General features: G+C 28.3%; 7 protein-coding genes across 7 annotated transcripts; 3 read left to right on the top strand and 4 right to left on the bottom strand. All coding sequences in view use genetic code 12, as the record gives it.

Annotated features, from left to right (window-relative positions):
- Positions 1-37: 37 nt before the first annotated feature.
- Positions 38-1,510, bottom strand: KGF54_003921 (uncharacterized protein; the record flags this gene model as incomplete). The annotated part of the gene is made up of 1 exon (XM_051764563.1): positions 38-1,510. The coding sequence occupies one exon, from the start codon at positions 1,508-1,510 to the stop codon at positions 38-40; it is 1,473 nt and encodes a 490-aa protein (XP_051617963.1).
- Positions 1,511-2,164: 654 nt separating this feature from the next.
- Positions 2,165-3,496, top strand: KGF54_003920 (uncharacterized protein; the record flags this gene model as incomplete). Its single annotated transcript, XM_051764562.1, has 1 exon — positions 2,165-3,496. The coding sequence occupies one exon, from the start codon at positions 2,165-2,167 to the stop codon at positions 3,494-3,496; it is 1,332 nt and encodes a 443-aa protein (XP_051617962.1).
- A 334-nt stretch (positions 3,497-3,830) lies between these two features.
- On the top strand, positions 3,831-8,408 carry MMS22 (Mms22p; the record flags this gene model as incomplete). Its single annotated transcript, XM_051764560.1, has 1 exon — positions 3,831-8,408. The coding sequence occupies one exon, from the start codon at positions 3,831-3,833 to the stop codon at positions 8,406-8,408; it is 4,578 nt and encodes a 1,525-aa protein (XP_051617961.1).
- A 26-nt stretch (positions 8,409-8,434) lies between these two features.
- On the bottom strand, positions 8,435-10,015 carry SWC4 (Swc4p; the record flags this gene model as incomplete). Its single annotated transcript, XM_051764559.1, has 1 exon — positions 8,435-10,015. One exon carries the CDS (start codon positions 10,013-10,015, stop codon positions 8,435-8,437), a length of 1,581 nt encoding a protein of 526 aa, XP_051617960.1.
- A 163-nt stretch (positions 10,016-10,178) lies between these two features.
- On the bottom strand, positions 10,179-12,707 carry KGF54_003917 (cullin; the record flags this gene model as incomplete). The annotated part of the gene is made up of 1 exon (XM_051764558.1): positions 10,179-12,707. The coding sequence occupies one exon, from the start codon at positions 12,705-12,707 to the stop codon at positions 10,179-10,181; it is 2,529 nt and encodes an 842-aa protein (XP_051617959.1).
- A 1,000-nt stretch (positions 12,708-13,707) lies between these two features.
- LEU1 (3-isopropylmalate dehydratase) lies at positions 13,708-16,026 on the top strand (the record flags this gene model as incomplete). Its single annotated transcript, XM_051764557.1, has 1 exon — positions 13,708-16,026. The coding sequence occupies one exon, from the start codon at positions 13,708-13,710 to the stop codon at positions 16,024-16,026; it is 2,319 nt and encodes a 772-aa protein (XP_051617958.1).
- A 289-nt stretch (positions 16,027-16,315) lies between these two features.
- Positions 16,316-17,539, bottom strand: KGF54_003915 (nicotinamide-nucleotide adenylyltransferase; the record flags this gene model as incomplete). Its single annotated transcript, XM_051764556.1, has 1 exon — positions 16,316-17,539. The coding sequence occupies one exon, from the start codon at positions 17,537-17,539 to the stop codon at positions 16,316-16,318; it is 1,224 nt and encodes a 407-aa protein (XP_051617957.1).
- Positions 17,540-18,425: the final 886 nt, after the last annotated feature.

Below are 18,425 nucleotides of genomic sequence, written 5' to 3'. Positions count from 1 at the left end.
ATAAATATGTATATTTAATGAATTAATGTCTATTAGATTATATAAGATTCCGTCTATATACTTTTGCAAATTTAGTTATTATGAACATCCATAAAAATAAAAGTATAGCAAACATAATTATGATAATAATAGGGTAAGCTTTTAAACCATAATCACTACTTTCTGCTAATAAACCAATTATGAAAGGTATACCAGCAGCTCCAGCTCCCCCAAATGCACATATAAATCCAATTCCAACAGTTTGATATTTGGCTGGTAAAATGTTGACCAGTGATACTATAGTTGTAGGGAAAATTGGACCAACAACCACTCCAGTAATGAAAACAATTGTAAATAAAACCACATATAATTGAGTGAAAGAAAAAACCCAAAATAAAATATATCCAAGTAATGATATAACAATATAAACTAAATTTGCAGTTAGTTCAGTTTTGAAAAAATGAGCTGTGACAAAGCCCAACACAATTCTACCTACAGTTAATCCCAACCAAAATGTAGTAGCCATATATGATGAAGCTTTATAAGACATTTCTTTTATTCTCAACAAGTAAGTAACTAGCCAAATTCCAAATGACGCTTCACCACCAACATATATGAATAAAATGGATGCAAATGCCCAAATTAAAGGCTGCTTTATTGCTTGACTGAAACTAGCCGAGTGTGCGCCATCACCTTCTTCTTCTTCTTCTTCATTTTCTTCACTAATCTCAAAATCATCTTTATTCAAATCATCTAATTCAACTTCATCATTGACCTTTGCTGATTTATGTCTAGATTGTAGTAAATATTTATATTTTTTAGGGGTTTCAAATCTAAATGTATAACCAACAAAAATCAAGATTGATGAACCACAAACAGCTAACAAGATATAATACTGATTCCATTTCCATGGATTTATTTCTTTCTCCAACAAAAAAGTAATTAAACTTGGAGTAATTAAACTTCCAATTCCAAAACATCCATGTAAAATCCCAAGTAATTGATTAGAATCAACTAAGTTCCCCATCCAAGCATTCATAGAAGCATCTAAAGCACCTAATCCAATCCCATGCATTAGATAACAAAGTAAAAATATAAAAAATGGAGGCTTGTTGGATAATATAATATATGCCAAAGTCATTGCGGTTGCTCCCATTACCGATACTCCTCTTATACCTAAAAAGTCATGACTTATATTATTCAAAATAGCCATAGTTAAATATCCCATGACTGATGTAAAAAATAACAAGCTAACATATAAATCATTTATTTTGTAATATGCTTGTAATTCAGGAATAATGGTTCCAACTGTTTGTTCACCCAATCCAAATAGTATGAATACTAAAAAAGACGCAATGATTTGTAATTTTAATAATTTTGAATGTCTCCAATTGTTTGTGTCTATACTTAGTACTTCACCTTCAAACTCAATCTTTTTGGGAAAATTGGTATTTTCTGGCTCCGTAATGTTACTCTCTATATTATCATGACTATGACGATGTATTAATTCCTCTTCCTCTATATCAGACATCTTCTTTTTCTTCTTGGTGTTGCTTAATAATTAAAGTGTATTACATTGAAATATTTGTTGAAACAATCAAAAGGAGTTTTTAGCGGAATTGAGATATATTGATATTTAAGAACTTTTGCATAGCGCAATTTGACATAAATTGTAATTGACCTATTTGAATTATGGGAACAGATCTATCCTATATATGAAACAACCTGATTTTTATTGTAGTCTTAATTGTTCTTTCTGGAGTTAATAGCTTTGAGAATTAAAATTATAATTAAAGAATTGTTCTAATACCACTCTAAGTTGAAGCACAAGTTCAAATAATTGAAAGATCCCCCACGTTTTAAATTAATTATGTGCAGTTAATTTAATGTGAGCACCAGTATTTGTTTCTAATGAAAATTGAATGGACTTATCGACTGAACTACAAAAAATGAAGCAGAACCTGTGTAAGACCAGATATTTATTATAATTGAAGGATCCAAATAATTAGATCTCATTTTCCACTAATTTTATAAATCATCGATCCGAATCGGTTCAATTAAGCCGCAGTTCCAGTTTAGAATAATTTTTCAAGATTTAAAAACCTTAATTGTTCATGAAATAATTTCATCATGTCATGGTCGAGATAAGGTTATCAGGCAACGTGTTGTAACTATTTATCAAAAAATGACTAAAGATTTGGCTGAAACTAACTTGTTTAAACCTATAACTATTGGTAAAGATATCAAATTATCTCATAGAATAGTGCATGCACCTACATCGAGATCAAGATCTACCAATGATGGTGAAAATTCTCCAACAGATTTAATGATTCAATATTATGATTCAAGATCAAGAACCGAAGGTTCATTGTTGGTATTCGAATCATGTTTAGTATCACCAAGAAGTGGATTAGTACCATTCAAATCCGGTGTTTTTACTTCCGCTCAATGTGAAGCTTTAAGAAAAATAACTGATAAAATTCACGAAAATAATTCATATGTTTCATGTCAAATTTTCAGTCCTGGTAGAGTAGCCAATATTCAAATTTTAAAAGATAAACAATTGCCATATGTTGCTCCTTCTGTTATATATCACGCTGAAGGTCATAAGGTAACTGCTGAAGAATTAAATTACCCATTAAAAGAATTAACAATTGAAGAAATTCATCAAATTCAAGATGATTTTGTAACTGCTGCTATAAATTGCTTAACTATAGGAGGATTTGATTTAGTTGAATTGCATGGAACTTCAGGATTTTTAATTGAACAATTTTTATCACCAATTTCAAATACAAGAACTGATCAATATGGAGGAAGTGTTGAAAATAGATGTAGATTCTTAATTGAAATAATAGATAAATTTATAGAACATCCACAAATTGGAGCCTCAAAATTTGGTGTTAGAATAGCTGCATGGTCAACTCATTTTGGTATGAATTATCCTGAAGATAAATATCCATTAGACGCGTCATTTCCACCATTATTATTTTGTCAATACATATTGAAATACTTAGAAAAATTAAAACAACAGGGTAAAGAAATTGCTTATGTTTCAATAACAGAACCAAGAGTTTCTGGTTCTTTTGATCAAGATCCAGATGGGAAATCAAATTCATCATTAACTGAAATTTGGTCAGGTAAATTAATTAGAGCTGGTGGTTACGCGACGAATTATAAAGGTGATCCATCGTTAATTAAATCAAATAACTCAAATTTGAAAATTGGGGACGGTGAAGTACAACACTATGCTGCTTTAACAAAGGATGTTGACGCTGATGATAGAACATTAATTGCTTTCTCGAGACCATTTACTTCAAATCCTGATTTAATCAAGAGATTGAAAGAAAATCTCAAGTTAGATTTATATGAAAGACCTTTCTTTTATTCTCATCAATTAGAAGGTTATTTAACTTTTGGAGATTATGTTGATGAGAATTTATTTTCAAATACATTAAAATTTCCAATTGATGAATTAAAAAGAGAAGGTAAATCATTATTAAATAGTCAAGTAAATTAAGTAAGTTTATAAATTATAGATCATTAGATACAATATAGATAATAGATTCGACTGGAGTTGAATATAGCTCATTTAGACGTGTAGTCTAATTTTGTGTAATACAAAATTTTGCAGCTTGATTTAAAAATAATATAAATAATAAAATAATAAAATAAATAAGTAAATAATACAGATTTTTTACAACCAATCTGACATCGTCACTGTAAACAACTACAGTTATATGGACCATCTGCATTCATCAACTACTACAACTATACATGTTAATATCAATGAGAATAACCTATAACTATACCTCAATTATACGGCATAACAAACGATAACATATCAATTCAAAATGAGTTATATATCAGATTCTGAGGAAGAATCGATAGTACTTAATCCACCACTAATATCTCGAGAAGTACTAAATGGAAAGATGTCTAAACTATCAAATGCTCAACGATTAAATATTGAAAAGATAATTAAAAGTTTATGTCCACAATCAACCATTACCACAACAAATTTATTTGACGTAATTGATGATAGTGAAGAAGATGATGATCAATTCCAACTATTTGAACCATTATCAATTAATGAAGAGATACGGCACAATACAGATGATACAGAGGAAGACGTGATTTTAGTAGAAAATAAAGAAAATGAAGATCATCTACTAGCTTATATTAATTCAAAATATCAAGATTATGCACCCACTAGAACATTAAGAAAAAGAAATTTTGCAAGTACTCACCCTTATTTATCTGATCAAGCATATTATTTAGGGTTGTCAGATATTAGTGAATTAAACACTATATATGAAGAAAATGATCATAATTTAGAGTCAATTGTTAAATTATTAAATTACAATTATATGAAATTAAAAGAAAGATATCCTAGAGATGAAAAGTATAAACAAAAGAATTTTTATACTATTTTGGGGAAACAATCAAAAGCTGCACAACAATTAGAAGCCGAAGAGCTGGGTGAAAAACAACCGGAAAATAATAATCCCGCGTCTGATGAACTGCAGAACTCCACTTTTGAAGTACCTTCACAAATCCTGGTCCAGGGTTATGTTGCTTCTGATGTTGACTCTTTAAATGAAAGTGATGACAGTAATAATCAAAGTGATAGTGATGATCAAAAGGAATCTGAAGATGATGATCTATATGTCAGAGTAGGAGGTAGATATAGAAAAGAAAAATCTGCGTTAAAAGGAATTTTACCAGAATCTGCAAAACATCTAGCAATATATAAAAGTAACAAGCAAAAGAGGAAAGGTTTGAGAAGAAAAGATCCAATTGAAATCAGAAAAGGAATGGCTATAAAGAAAGTTGGCAGAAAGCCAAAAGTGAGAGAAAACTTAAATGATTTAATCGATGATAATGTGTATCATGAAGAAGAAGCCATATTTAACGCATTAACTTCGAACCAAAGCGAAGACGTTTTTGATTTACAAGATGAACTTAATGTTTCGGATGAAGGATCAGAAAACTGGGGTGATGATTTTGAAGAATTACGTGGCAATGAGTCAGATATACAATCAATCGATGGTCATGATTTTGATGGACGGTCAACTTCACCTATTGTGATATCTGATGAATCTTCAACAGACTTTGATTCAGAACCTGATGACGACTTAGACTTGTTTAGTTTCAGACTGGGTCCAACAAATCTGGATCAACATTTGGTTACCGACTTTGAGGGAGAAGCATATGAGAATAATGCAATCGATAGAATGTTAACATCAAAAGCTAGGAGCAAGAATAGAGAAAATAAAAAAGTCAAGAAGATAATTAATGCAAGTGATAGATCATCAACAAAGCCGACAAATAGAACTTCTTCGAGATCAAAAGTTTATGTTTCCAACGGATTATCATCAAAATCAAAATCTGCTACTGCAAAACGTCCAAGTGCCCCAAAATCTAGAAGAACAACTTCAAAACCTAGAGACAAATCATCATTTAAGAGAATAGATTCAAGACCAAGTCGACCAAAACATTCTAAAGAATCTTACAAGCACTCGTCTTCAAAATCATCATCAACAATTACGCCATCAAGTAAGAAGAGAAAAAGGGACACCTCAAATCAAAAATCAATAGATAAATATATCAATCCCGGATCAGAAAATACTTCAAGAGCACCAGCTTTAGCAACTATAGCATTTGAAGTCGAAAGCACTCAACCAATTAAATCAACAAGATACCAGAAGTATTCTACGAACTCAAATGTTATCAATTTATCATTACAACCAGATTTTGCACAAGGTACTATAATTAACGAAATCTCACTTTTGCAATTACATCAATCCGCAGATGGTAAAGCTTTTCACAAATTTACAGATCCAATTAGAGTAGCCTACAAAGAACACAATTATTGTTTGACGCTAATAGATATGGAAAATTCCATTCAAAAAGTAGAAACGTTGTTAAAGCTTATGAATAACGAGGTTCAGAGAAATGTTTTGAGTGATAAAGCTTTTAAAAAAGAATTGTATTATTGTATTAAAGGATTAATTGGATGGTATTTACTACTGCAAAGTTCGCCTACATTTACAGAGTGGGGTTTGGTAGAATCTTTATTAACAAATATTAGAGAAAGTACTTTGATTTTGAATCATAACAAGTTATTTTTCATTCCATATGTCGTTCTACTTCAATATGTGATGTCTACTATGGAGGAAATAAATGGTAAGGTTTTCAGTAGAAAGCAGAATTTTGAATCTAGTGGTGTTTTCTATTGGAATCTGTGGTTTTCATTATTCAATACTACTCAGTTTGAAAACATAAACGGTAGTGGTGCTTCATCAAAAGAAAGTGAATCATTTTATATTATGTGCACAATTTTGAAGCTACAACATTGTTGGTGGCTGTCAGTTACAACCTCAGTTGAGAAGATAGATTCTTCTTCATTCAACTTAGATCATTTATTAGAGGGTATATTTTGTTTAAGTCAAATTTCAAAAACTCCCTCGTGGCAACCATTGCAAGTGTTTTTCACCAAATTAACTGAAGATAAAGATGCGGGCATTTTTTATCGTTATATTGATATTATATATAGCATGAATCAATTTAGAAATTGGCAAATAGAAGAGAGACTTATCCTACAGATACATAACAATATTATCAGTCGAAAGTTTGCAAATTTATCGGAGGAGGAAATGGATCAAATGGTATATCATCAAATAAAATCTAGATATGATATTGGTGGAGATTCATTTTTTGATAGGTTTATGCAATTATTGTGGTACTATATTTCATCAATGTCAGATAAGACTCAGGTCAAAAGATTGATCACAAAATTATATTCATCGCATGTCATGTCATATTCAAATTCCAAAGATCATTTAGTGATGTTAACAAACAGGTTTAATTTTATAATTTTGTTAACACTGTCTTCAGATACTGATCAAAGAAACCAAATTTTAAATTTAGCAGAATCTATAAAGGATGTTACAAATTTAGACATAATTAAAGCTGCAGTTAAAGGAGTTACAGTGACCACCCAAATTGCCTACTCCAAAAATTTGAAGTTACCATTAAATGCATTACAAGTGATATTGACAAAACTAAATTCCATTTTGTATAGTAAACCAGGTACCAAAAAGTTATGGAGCTATTTTATTTCACCAATAAATAATTTAATTGATGAAAATGTTGATCAGGCTATTCACTTTTTGCCATTGATAGAATATATCAACGTGTATACAACAATTCAAGTTAATGCTGACGTAGTCAAGCTAAGTTTAAGAATCATAAAACCTATTCAAGCGGGTAATTTGAGTAAGTCGACAATGAAACAAATTCGAAATGTTAATGAAAAAAGTTTAAAGTTTTTGGAACATTATATGATGGAAGACTCAAATAGAAATCAAGATTTGAAAAAAGATTGTATATCATTATGGGTAATAACTTCGAATTTACTTGGTAACAATTGGGATAAAATGATATTACAAAAATTCCCCTTTATTGGAACTGAAGGTCAAAGAGATAAATACATCATTTATTTTTACACCAAAGTATTACAATTTTTCAATTTGAGATCTTGCAAAGAATCTGTCATTCTGAATATTTTAAGAGGTATTTTATCGTCAAGTCCACCAGCAAATCTCATTGAATTGATCAAAAATTTAGCTTTTGCAAATTGGTCATGTTTTTCTTTTGTTAAATGGTACAATTTTAACGGATTGGAGACTAATAAGCTAAAATTTAATTTATTATCTAAGCTAGTTCAACAATTATCAAATGATGTAAATTTTAATTTTTACGTATCAGAAATTTTAAAAGTAATAAACAAGGACTTTTCAAAGTCTGATTTCATAGTTGCAGTGGTGAAAGATTTGGCAAAATACTCGAAATTAGATAATAAAAATCAATCGATCTTAGCTGATCTATCTTTTAAACTTGGGTTGGGTCAATTACAAGTTCAAAATATACCATTTGAAGAGAAAATTGTTGTTGCTGATATTAATTTATCAAGAGATGATGAAGAATTTGAAACTGAAGATTTAGATATTTTATATCACCTTATGGCTCAAGAAGCTTCTTCTTTACATTGGTCTGCAATTATTAAATTGGTGAACCAATTTTCCAAGGCACTTTTCAATTATAAATTTGATTTGTCAAACCGTAAATTATTTGGATTTTTGAATTTACTTCAGAATTGTTGGAAAGATGAAGTCGATGAAGATGATTCACAATTTACAGCATTAACTACTATTTGTTATCTATTTAATGACATAAATCGTATATTATTTGATGGATACAGAGCTTCAAAAAAATTTAAAGAAATTTTCAATGAATTTGAGGTCTACTTAATATACTTCTCGGAAACTAATGGACTACCCCCAAATCTAAAAGAGGCTTACGATCTTACATTTGGAAAATCTAATGATCAAGTTGATGACTTTTGTTTAGATTATACTTATACTTAATTAATGAATTTACGACTATTTATATTTTACAGTTGTTGTTCACGTTGACTCTTAATTAAAGCAATCTCTGATTCAAGTTTATCTTTAGCCTTTTTAACATCTAATAAAGTGACAACAGATCTTAACAATTCATCATATTTCGTCATTGTTCTTCTTGTTGGCATTATTGGTTTCATTGCATTCCCACCAGCTGTTGGAACATCTAATTCTTGTAATAAAGAACTTACTAATTTCAAAACTGATTGTCTTTGTTGTAAACCAGGTAATCTTTGTTGAGATCTTAATGCTACTCCAGGAGTTAATTTTTCAACTCCATGATAATATAATCCATAAGCTTCTTCTTCCTTTTGAGTTAATTTTTTAGAAAGTAATTGATGTATTGAATTCGCTTCTTGTCTAATTGATGCACTTGTATGATAATTTTGTTTTAATAAACTGGATAAATATTGTTGAAGTTGAGTTTGAAATCCACGATCTCTTTTGTATGATGATGAAGCAGCTGCTGGTATTGGTGGTGGGATTGGATCTTGTATAACTTGTTGTTTTTTTTTCTTTTGATGTTTGTCATAAATCATTAAATTGTTATATAAGTTAGCAATACCTTGAGATGATTGATATTGAGCTACATTTTGAGTAGATTGTGGAGAATCTAATAATGCTAATAAATTTGATCTTTCCATTAACATCTTTTTAGCAGCTAATTCAAATCTTCTAGCTTCAATCACCAAAGATTCTTCTTCTGCTATTTCTGCCGGAGTTCTTAATATAAGATTCTCAAGATATTGTTTTCTATCAACTTCTTTATCTTTTGAATATGAATTTAATGAATCTATTAGAGTTTGATTTTTTTGTTCTTGATGTGATAGTATTTTTGATGTTATTTTATAAAAATGTTGTTTTAATTCTTCTTGTGTTCGTTTACCTGGGAATCTGTCATGAATTATCGGCCATTTTAATTCGAAATCTTTACAAAGTTCAAATAATGATTTAGTTTCATCATATGTCCAAGTATTTAGGTTTTTACTGTCGTCGATTTTTTCCTCCTCTTCCTTTTTGTCTGATTCTACTTTCTCATCATCTTTCTTTTCCTCCTCTTTCTTATTTTCTTCTTGAGTGGTTGGTTTATCATCAGGATTATTTCCTTGTATATTTTCCTGTTTATCTTCATTCAACTCCACTTGTTTACTTTTCTCTTCCTCTTCAATTTCTGTAATATATGAATTATAAACATCTTCTTCAACTAAATCAGGAATATCAACATTAACATTAAATTTTTCAAAAAAATAAGGTTTCATATTTTCTTCTTCAGTATTCAATAAACTTTCAGAACCTTTAACCCAATGCTTTAACTTTATTCCATTAGTTGAAGGTTTAAAAGTAATGCGTGACCAAGGACTTGGTTTAAATGCCTTTTTATCTCTTGTTGAACTTGATGGTTGCAAATTAACTGGTGGAGTATTGGGACCTACTAAATTGTATAATTCCCTTGCCATACCTGTTAATGGCTTTGAATCTACCGCTGGTGATGATGTTTTAATTTTCTTTTTTGCTGGTTGTGTGTCATCTCTTTGGATTTCGAGTACGTCTAGTACATCATTAGCGGACATATTAATATGTTGAAGTCGATTGTTTTATGGTAAGTTAGTGAATTTAAAAACAATTTATTATTTACTAACAATATTTTTTAGAAAAATTATTTGGGATAATTTTACTTTTCACGACACTGAAATTTGACAATTTATTTTTATTTACTTATTCTATTAAAATTATCTAAGTTATATAATGGTATAAATTTCTATCATCAGCATCTCTTTCCAAATACTCTTTATCAATTAAATCTTCAATCCTTTGTTTCATCAATACAATCAGTGGTTGGAATCTATTACTTAATTGTTTGATCAAACCTTCAATTAATTCATTATGTTTTACAGTTCTTCTTGATTTCATTATTCTTACTATTGCAGCATTAATTTCAATATTTCTACCTTCTGATATATGTGAATTTACTTCATCTGTTTCTGCGTTGGATTTTTTGTTTGATGAAGCTGATGCTGATGATGATAAGGATACTGTTAAAACTTTCACTTTAACACTTGGTGATTTGAATTTTTCGTTTAATTTGAAAATGTCATCTTCATTAACTTCTTTTGACATTGGTATTTTAACTAGAAGTCTCAGTTTTGGAGCAACTGCTATTGATTGTAAATGTCTTTTCAATTCTTGAGTTGGTATACCAGTTAATTCAGCAATTTCTTTATATGAATATTGTTTTTTCTCTTCAAATGCCAGTTTCACTTCACCTTCAAGTGATGAACCAGGTGCAAATAATAACATTATAATAGCTGCATAAACTGATAAATTGATGTCATAAGTTTTTGAAGGATAAGTAATTTTCATATCAATTGATCCAAATTTTGGTGACCAATATAATGATTTATTATCATTCTTTTTACCAGAAAACCAAAATTCTTCAAATTCAAGTATTGTTTCTCTTAATTGACGTGGCCATTTAAAAGTTTGTTGTTCTTCATTAGTTTCAGTATTTTTATAATCTTTAGTTAATGATTTAGGCCATATAGATACATTACAGATTTTCAAATCTAATTCCATGGATTTATTTGACTTGGTTTGATTCATCGTCCATTCCTTTGTAGTATCTCTTGAAGTTTTTATATCTTTATTCATTTTAATAACTTTATCTAATGATGAAGTTCCCATTTCTTCACAAAGTTTTGAAAGTACCATTTCTTCAATATCTATACCTTTTAATGAACCATAAGTAGATGTTTTAGAATTCAAAAACCTTTTAGCAAAATGATTAGCAAAATGAGCCTCAAATGCATCTTTATCTTTGATAAATCTTAGAAATTGTATTGAATTATTTATTAAATTTTCAGCCAGATCGCCTGAACTTGCCATTTCTTTACTTGATGTGCCTTTATTAAGTTGCTTGATACGATAGTCCATGTATATTGATAAAACTTCTGATGCATTGATTGCATTATTATTCCCACTAGTTCTTTTATTATAGTTATTAATGAAATCTCTCATTGCAAACATCAATGTCTGTTCAATTATTGGATTACTATCAAAAGATTGAGTCCATATTTGTATCATTTCCTCTCTATATTTTAAAACAGCTTCAATCCATTTAGTGGCAAATAATGTTTGATTGAGTCCTTTCTTTTCAGAACCTGAATCCATCGAATTTCTTACAAGTTCCGGTAGTAGTAAACCTTGTGATATTATAGCTTCTTTCAATCTGATTCTTAATAATTGATATTCATTATCTATTCTACCAATAAGTCGATACAATATTTTTAATTCATTATAATGATTGGGCTCTAAGTTTCCGTCTTTTAATAAATTTGATAATACAGGTTGTAGCCAATATTGCAAACCTTCGTTCGATAGTAGTATCATTTTGTCAATTTTATCTTTAATTAATATATTATCCATTAAATTTGATAATTTTGGATGTGTTGACAGTGGTAAATAAAATTTGATTCTATTTTCTTCATCTTTAATAAATTGTGAAGTAGCTTGTAAATATTTTGATCCTGAGTTTAATGACACGTAAGATTTTGATAATGATTGAAAAAATGTTTCTGAACTTTTTAAAAATATAGGTTCAAATATAATTTGATAATAATTCTCTCCATATTGAACATCTGATGATAAATTATTTTCAACTAACATTTCCATCATTTGAATGATTTTTGTTATATACATATTTGAAGTAATGACTATCCCGTTCCTACTTTTGGTGATTTCCTCTAGTATTATATTTGTAGTTTTAGATCCTATTTCATTATTATTATACATTATAATATAATCTTTAAATAATTGAACACCTAAATCATAAATCAATAATTTTTTTTGTTCCTTTACATATACTCTATTTAAATACATTAAAACATCACTTATAAATTTCATACTTTGTAAATGTTCATCCCATTCTCGTATTAAAGTTTGCATAAATTGTTCATGACTTAATGAAGTTAATAATTTAAATCTTTGATTTAATAAATGTTGTTTTATTGAATCCCCAACATTATCATATAATCTTCCTCCAAATTTTCTTAATACTAAAACATAAGCTTTACGATATAATTGTTCATATGATAAATTAGATACATTTTTATTTTGAATTTGAGATATTGCATTTTGTAATATTGACCAATTTTTATCAAAATCTATAGTTGGATCAGTTGTAGAATTTTCTGCAGATGATGATGAACTAATTAATGATTTCCTTGGTGGTCTTATTTTAGATCTTCTTCCACCCGCAGGAATCATCTTTGCATAATTTTAATATTTTGTTGTTGTTAATTTTTAATAAAAATATGTAGTATAAAGTGACTGCAAAAATAATATGTCTAGTGATATTTAAATAATAATGTAAGAGTAAATAAATTATTCGATGTGGTGCGTAATTTTTAAAAGAATATATTTGTTCTATATTTTTATTTTATAGATTATTAAGTACATTTAATATATAAATTGGAATACTATTACTACGAAAGATTTTATATAAAGAATTGCTAATGATACCTTGTAGGCTTCAATAGTTTGAATGCGTAGCATTATTGTTGGGGTTATAAGTATTTAATTGTGTTGTCAATTTTTATGTAGAAAGTGCTCAAGGCATCATACATGAGCTAATCTTCCATTAAAATTGAGTGTAAGCTTAGTGAAAGTAATATTCACGTTTGGTATAGCTGTTATCTTGTAAGAATACCGGTAAACACATATTATCAGGAATAATTAAGTTCATTTTAACTTTCTATAAAAAAATCTAAGACTTTTTGCAACAAAAATGAGCAAAAATATAATTTTACGAATATTTAAATAACAGGATTTTTACATTCATTTCTAGCCGTTTGCAAACGTCTAAGTATGACACTAAAGCTCTATAGAAATATCTAGATGGTTCAAGAAGAAGTTGAAGTCTGACTCATAAGCTTCATGGAGAATTATTATCGTTAAAAGTACCTCTTGTTATCTCATATAATATATGTATATAAAGCCTTAATTTTATTCTAACATCCTTACCGCAATAACCAAATAATGCTTATATATTTAATTTTATTGATTGGATTATTCAATTTGACTTCATAATTAAAAATATTGAATGCGAAAACGGTCTCCTTTTCAGGCATTTATTTTTTTCAAAAAAAGTGACTGAAAAAATATACATTGTATAATAACTTTATATTGATTTATTTATATACAACTACTTTCTCCATATTTTATATTTGTTGTTAGATTTTATCAAATTATTAAGTCAATTCAAAAAATGGCACCAAGAACATTATACGATAAAGTATTTGAAGATCATATAGTTCATAAAGATGAATCAAATTCATATTTATTATATATAGATAGACATTTAGTTCATGAAGTTACATCACCACAAGCATTTGAAGGTTTAAAAAATGCTAATAGAAAAGTAAGAAGAACTGATTGTACATTGGCAACAGTTGATCATAATATTCCAACTATTTCAAGAAAAAATTTTAAAAATGTTGATACATTTATTGATCAAGATGATTCAAGATTACAAGTTATGACATTAGAACAAAATGTTAAAGATTTTGATGTTACTTATTTTGGAATGAGTGATAGTAGACAAGGGATTGTTCATGTTGTTGGTCCAGAACAAGGTTTTACATTACCTGGTACTACAGTTGTTTGTGGTGATTCACATACATCGACTCATGGAGCTTTTGGTTCATTAGCTTTTGGTATTGGTACTTCTGAAGTTGAACATGTTTTAGCTACTCAAACTATTATACAAACAAAATCAAAAAATATGAGAATTTTTATTGATGGATCATTAAATGAAGGTATTACATCAAAGGATTTAGTATTACATGTAATTGGAGTTATTGGAACTGCTGGTGGTACTGGTTGTGTTATTGAATTTGCTGGTAAAGCTATAGAAGAATTATCAATGGAAGCAAGAATGTCAATATGTAATATGGCAATTGAAGCTGGTGCAAGAGCTGGTATGATTAAACCAGATGAAACTACTTTTAATTATATAAAAGGAAGACCATTAACTCCAAAGGGAGAAGAATGGGATAAAGCTCTTAATTATTGGAAAACTTTACATTCTGATCCAGGTGCAAAATTCGATTATGATATTAAAATTGCTGCTAAAGATATTGTACCAACTATTACATGGGGTAATTCTCCACAAGATGCATTACCAATAAGTGCCAATGTACCTGATCCATCAAATGTTAATGATCCTATAAAAAAGGAAGGTATGTTAAGAGCATTAAAATATCAAGGATTAAAACCAAATACTCCATTAAAAGAAATTAAAATAGATAAAGCTTTCATTGGATCATGTACAAATTCAAGAATTGAAGATTTAAGAGCAGCTGCAAAAGTTGCAAGAGGTCATAAAAAGGCAGATTCAGTAAAAGAAGTTTTGGTAGTACCAGGTTCAGGATTAATTAAACAACAAGCAGAAAAAGAAGGATTACATAAAATTTTTGAATCTGCTGGATTTACATGGAGAGAAGCAGGTTGTTCAATGTGTTTAGGTATGAATCCAGATATTTTAAGTCCAGAAGAAAGATGTGCTTCAACATCAAATAGAAATTTTGAAGGTAGACAAGGAGCAAGATCAAGAACTCATTTAATGTCACCAGCAATGGCAGCAGCAGCAGCAATAAAGGGACATTTCACAGATATTAGAGAATTTGATTATATAAATCATAATGATGAACCACAAGTTTTAATAGAAAGTGATGAAGATGAAGAATTACAAGAAGCTGTATATAAACATGAAAAAGAACCAATTGATTTAGATGATTCTTTATCTGGTGAAGAAGATAAAATTAATGATATACCAAAATCAACTACTCAACAACACAAAGATACATTTGATCCAGCACCTTTAGGAGGATTAGGTAAATTTACAGTATTAACAGGTATAGCAGCACCATTATTTAAAGCAAATGTAGATACAGATGCAATAATACCCAAACAATTTTTAAAAACTATAAAAAGAACAGGATTAAAAGATGGATTATTTTATGAATCAAGATTCATCAAGGAAAATGGTAAAGATGTCGAAACTGATTTTATTTTAAATGTTGAACCATATAGAAAAGCAGAGATATTAGTTGTAACTGGTGATAATTTTGGTTGTGGTTCATCAAGAGAACATGCTCCTTGGGCATTAAAAGATTTCGGTATAAAATCAATAATTGCTCCATCATTTGGTGATATTTTTTATAATAATTCTTTTAAAAATTTTTTATTACCAATAAGATTATCACAATCAATAATTGAATCTAAATTAATACCTGTAATAAATCAAGGTCATAAATTAACAATAGATTTACCATTACAACAAATAAGAGATGGTGAAAACAACGATATTTTAGTTGAAAAATTTGAAGTTGAAAGTTTTAGAAAACATTGTCTTATAAATGGATTAGATGATATTGGATTAACTTTACAAAAAGAACAATATATTAATGAATATGAAAATATTAGAAGAAATAAATTTAGTTTTCTTGAAGGTGGATCTAAATTAATTAAACCTATAAAAGGTTCAAAAAAGAGTAAATATGGTTTAAAAACTCAAGAATGGTAAAATAAAAATTTATATCTTAAATTATTTATTATTAATACATCTAATTATTATTATTATTTATTAATTATACAAATATTCTAGTTCTATACCAGCTGAACTTCGTGTTCTGATTGGTGCTACTATAAAATAATTACTTTGTAGCATGTAACAAGCTTCATGTATGATTGTGTGATAGTAATCATGAGTCTATAATCGATATGGTCTAGTTAAAAGCTTTCTATCAACTGATTAATTTAACGACTACTTCACGTCCAAGATCAAAAAATACAATTCTAAAATTCTTCTTATTTTAATCAGCTCTTTCTGACATTACTTGTTTAACAGGCTCACTATCACCATATAAATTATGTTGTTGAATATATCTAATAACAGAATTTGGTAATAAATATTGTACAGACATTCCTCTTCTTATAAACAATCGTATTTTAGTTGATGAAATATCATTATATATCAATTGTTTTATAACTAAAATATTTTTTCTATGTTCATACATTATATCATGACTTAACAAGAAAGATCGAACATCTGATCCAGTTCTTTCAACAATTAAACAACCATATTTTCCTAGTATATGATGTAAATCTTGATCTGCCCAAACATCAGGTTCTCCCATTGATTCAATTAAATCACCACCTGCTAATAACATAATTTTAACTCCTCTTCTTTGACCCAGTTTAGTCATTATACCACCTCTTTTAATATTTATTTCTTCATTAAAATGATCTAAAACTAAAGCAGTTCTTGTATATTTTGGTTGTAATGATTCCCATGCATCAACCATTAACCAAGAAGAAGTTCTTTCACAAGCTAATTCACACATTCTAACTCTATGATGAGCTGAAGCTAATCCTTGTTTTTTATAATTTGATGATACTGGACTATAATATCCTCCAACAACTTCAAATCTTGTTTGTTCCATTACTGAATCTAAAGCCATTTCAAACATTCTTAAATGTAAATAAGTTATTGGTGAGAATGAACCACATGCTACAATCACAAGCGGAGATTTAGATTCATCAGATAATGTAGTAGCTAATCTATGAGTAGGGAAATGATAATCTTTTAATTTAGTTGCTTGTCTTTGAATACCATGAGGAACTTCTTCTAAGTCTGCAATTTGTGAAGATTTAACTTGTATTGAAGGTGGTAAAATTTCTTTTTCTATATTATTTATTTGAGGTGGTAAATTATTATTAATTTCTATAATTTCTTCATCATCAGAAGAAGAATTCATTAATTCTGTATGTTTTCTTGGAATTTTAGAATGATATCTATCTTCAATATTATTTAAATTATCAAATGATTTATTAGTTAAAGGATTTGGTCTTGTTGAATTATTTAATGAAGTTGAAGAAGCAGGATGAGGTGCAGGACCATCTAATGCTTCACCTAAATCTTCCATTACAAATGGTTGAATTGGAATATTTTGAGGAATTGTTTCCAGTGGTGCAGTTGGTTCAATTTCTTTTTTTAAAGATGGTGGAGTGAAATTTGGATCATTAGTTGGGTCCATAATATTTTGATGGCGATACTGGTGATGATGGTGATGATGATGAATGAATAGTTGATTTGATACCAGAGTCTTTTACGACAATTGACAATAATAATTTAATATAAAAATGTGGATTAGATTATTTTACAATCTGATATTTTGTAGATTTCTTTGTGCGGGTCCTTTTTGTATTATAATATTTTTTTTTCTCATACTTTTTCTTTAAGAATTATTAGTAATAATAAATAAAGATATAAAAATATTTTATCCTAATTTATAATAACAAATCCGAGATATTATTATTTATTATTATAACTTTATATAATAGGGTATATAGATTAAAAATTGAAGACCATTTGAATAAAGAATAGAAAATAAAGTTGCATATTGTAGAGCCTCATTGATTTATACTTTTTTTATTTGTTTCAAAAAAATTAAAATTATGTAAGTAGAATTTCTAAGATTAAATTTATTAGAAGAATTTTTAGAAATGAAATATAAGTTTTAGCGATCAATAAACTTCATTATGTTAACAGGAAACTATAACCTGAAATACTTGGATAATATACTCTCTAGTCTTTAATTAAACTTTTCATTTCATACAAAATTTGAATCTTAATATTTTTCAATATAACCCACAAGACAAGATAATTATATAAAGAATATTCTATTTACTTATATACAGGTTAAAACGGTCCGATAATAAATTCAGAATTCTTTTGTATAATTAATCACCATAACTTTAAGATTTGACTGTGCGTAATAAGAAAGTTAGATCAAAGATAGAGTGTTTCGAATCTAATAGTTGAGGTATCTATTCAAATCAACGCAATCAATATATTGCACAATTTATAAATTGGTTAGGTAGCAATTGTTTCAAATTATAAATCATTTAAATTTTTATTTA

Source organism: Candida jiufengensis, assembly GCF_024610255.1.
Source record: "Candida jiufengensis strain CBS 10846 chromosome Unknown scaffold1, whole genome shotgun sequence".
NCBI lineage: Eukaryota > Fungi > Ascomycota > Pichiomycetes > Serinales > Debaryomycetaceae > Lodderomyces > Lodderomyces jiufengensis.
The sequence above is the reverse complement of the archived record's forward strand: the minus strand, read 5'-3'. Positions and strand labels throughout refer to the sequence as shown.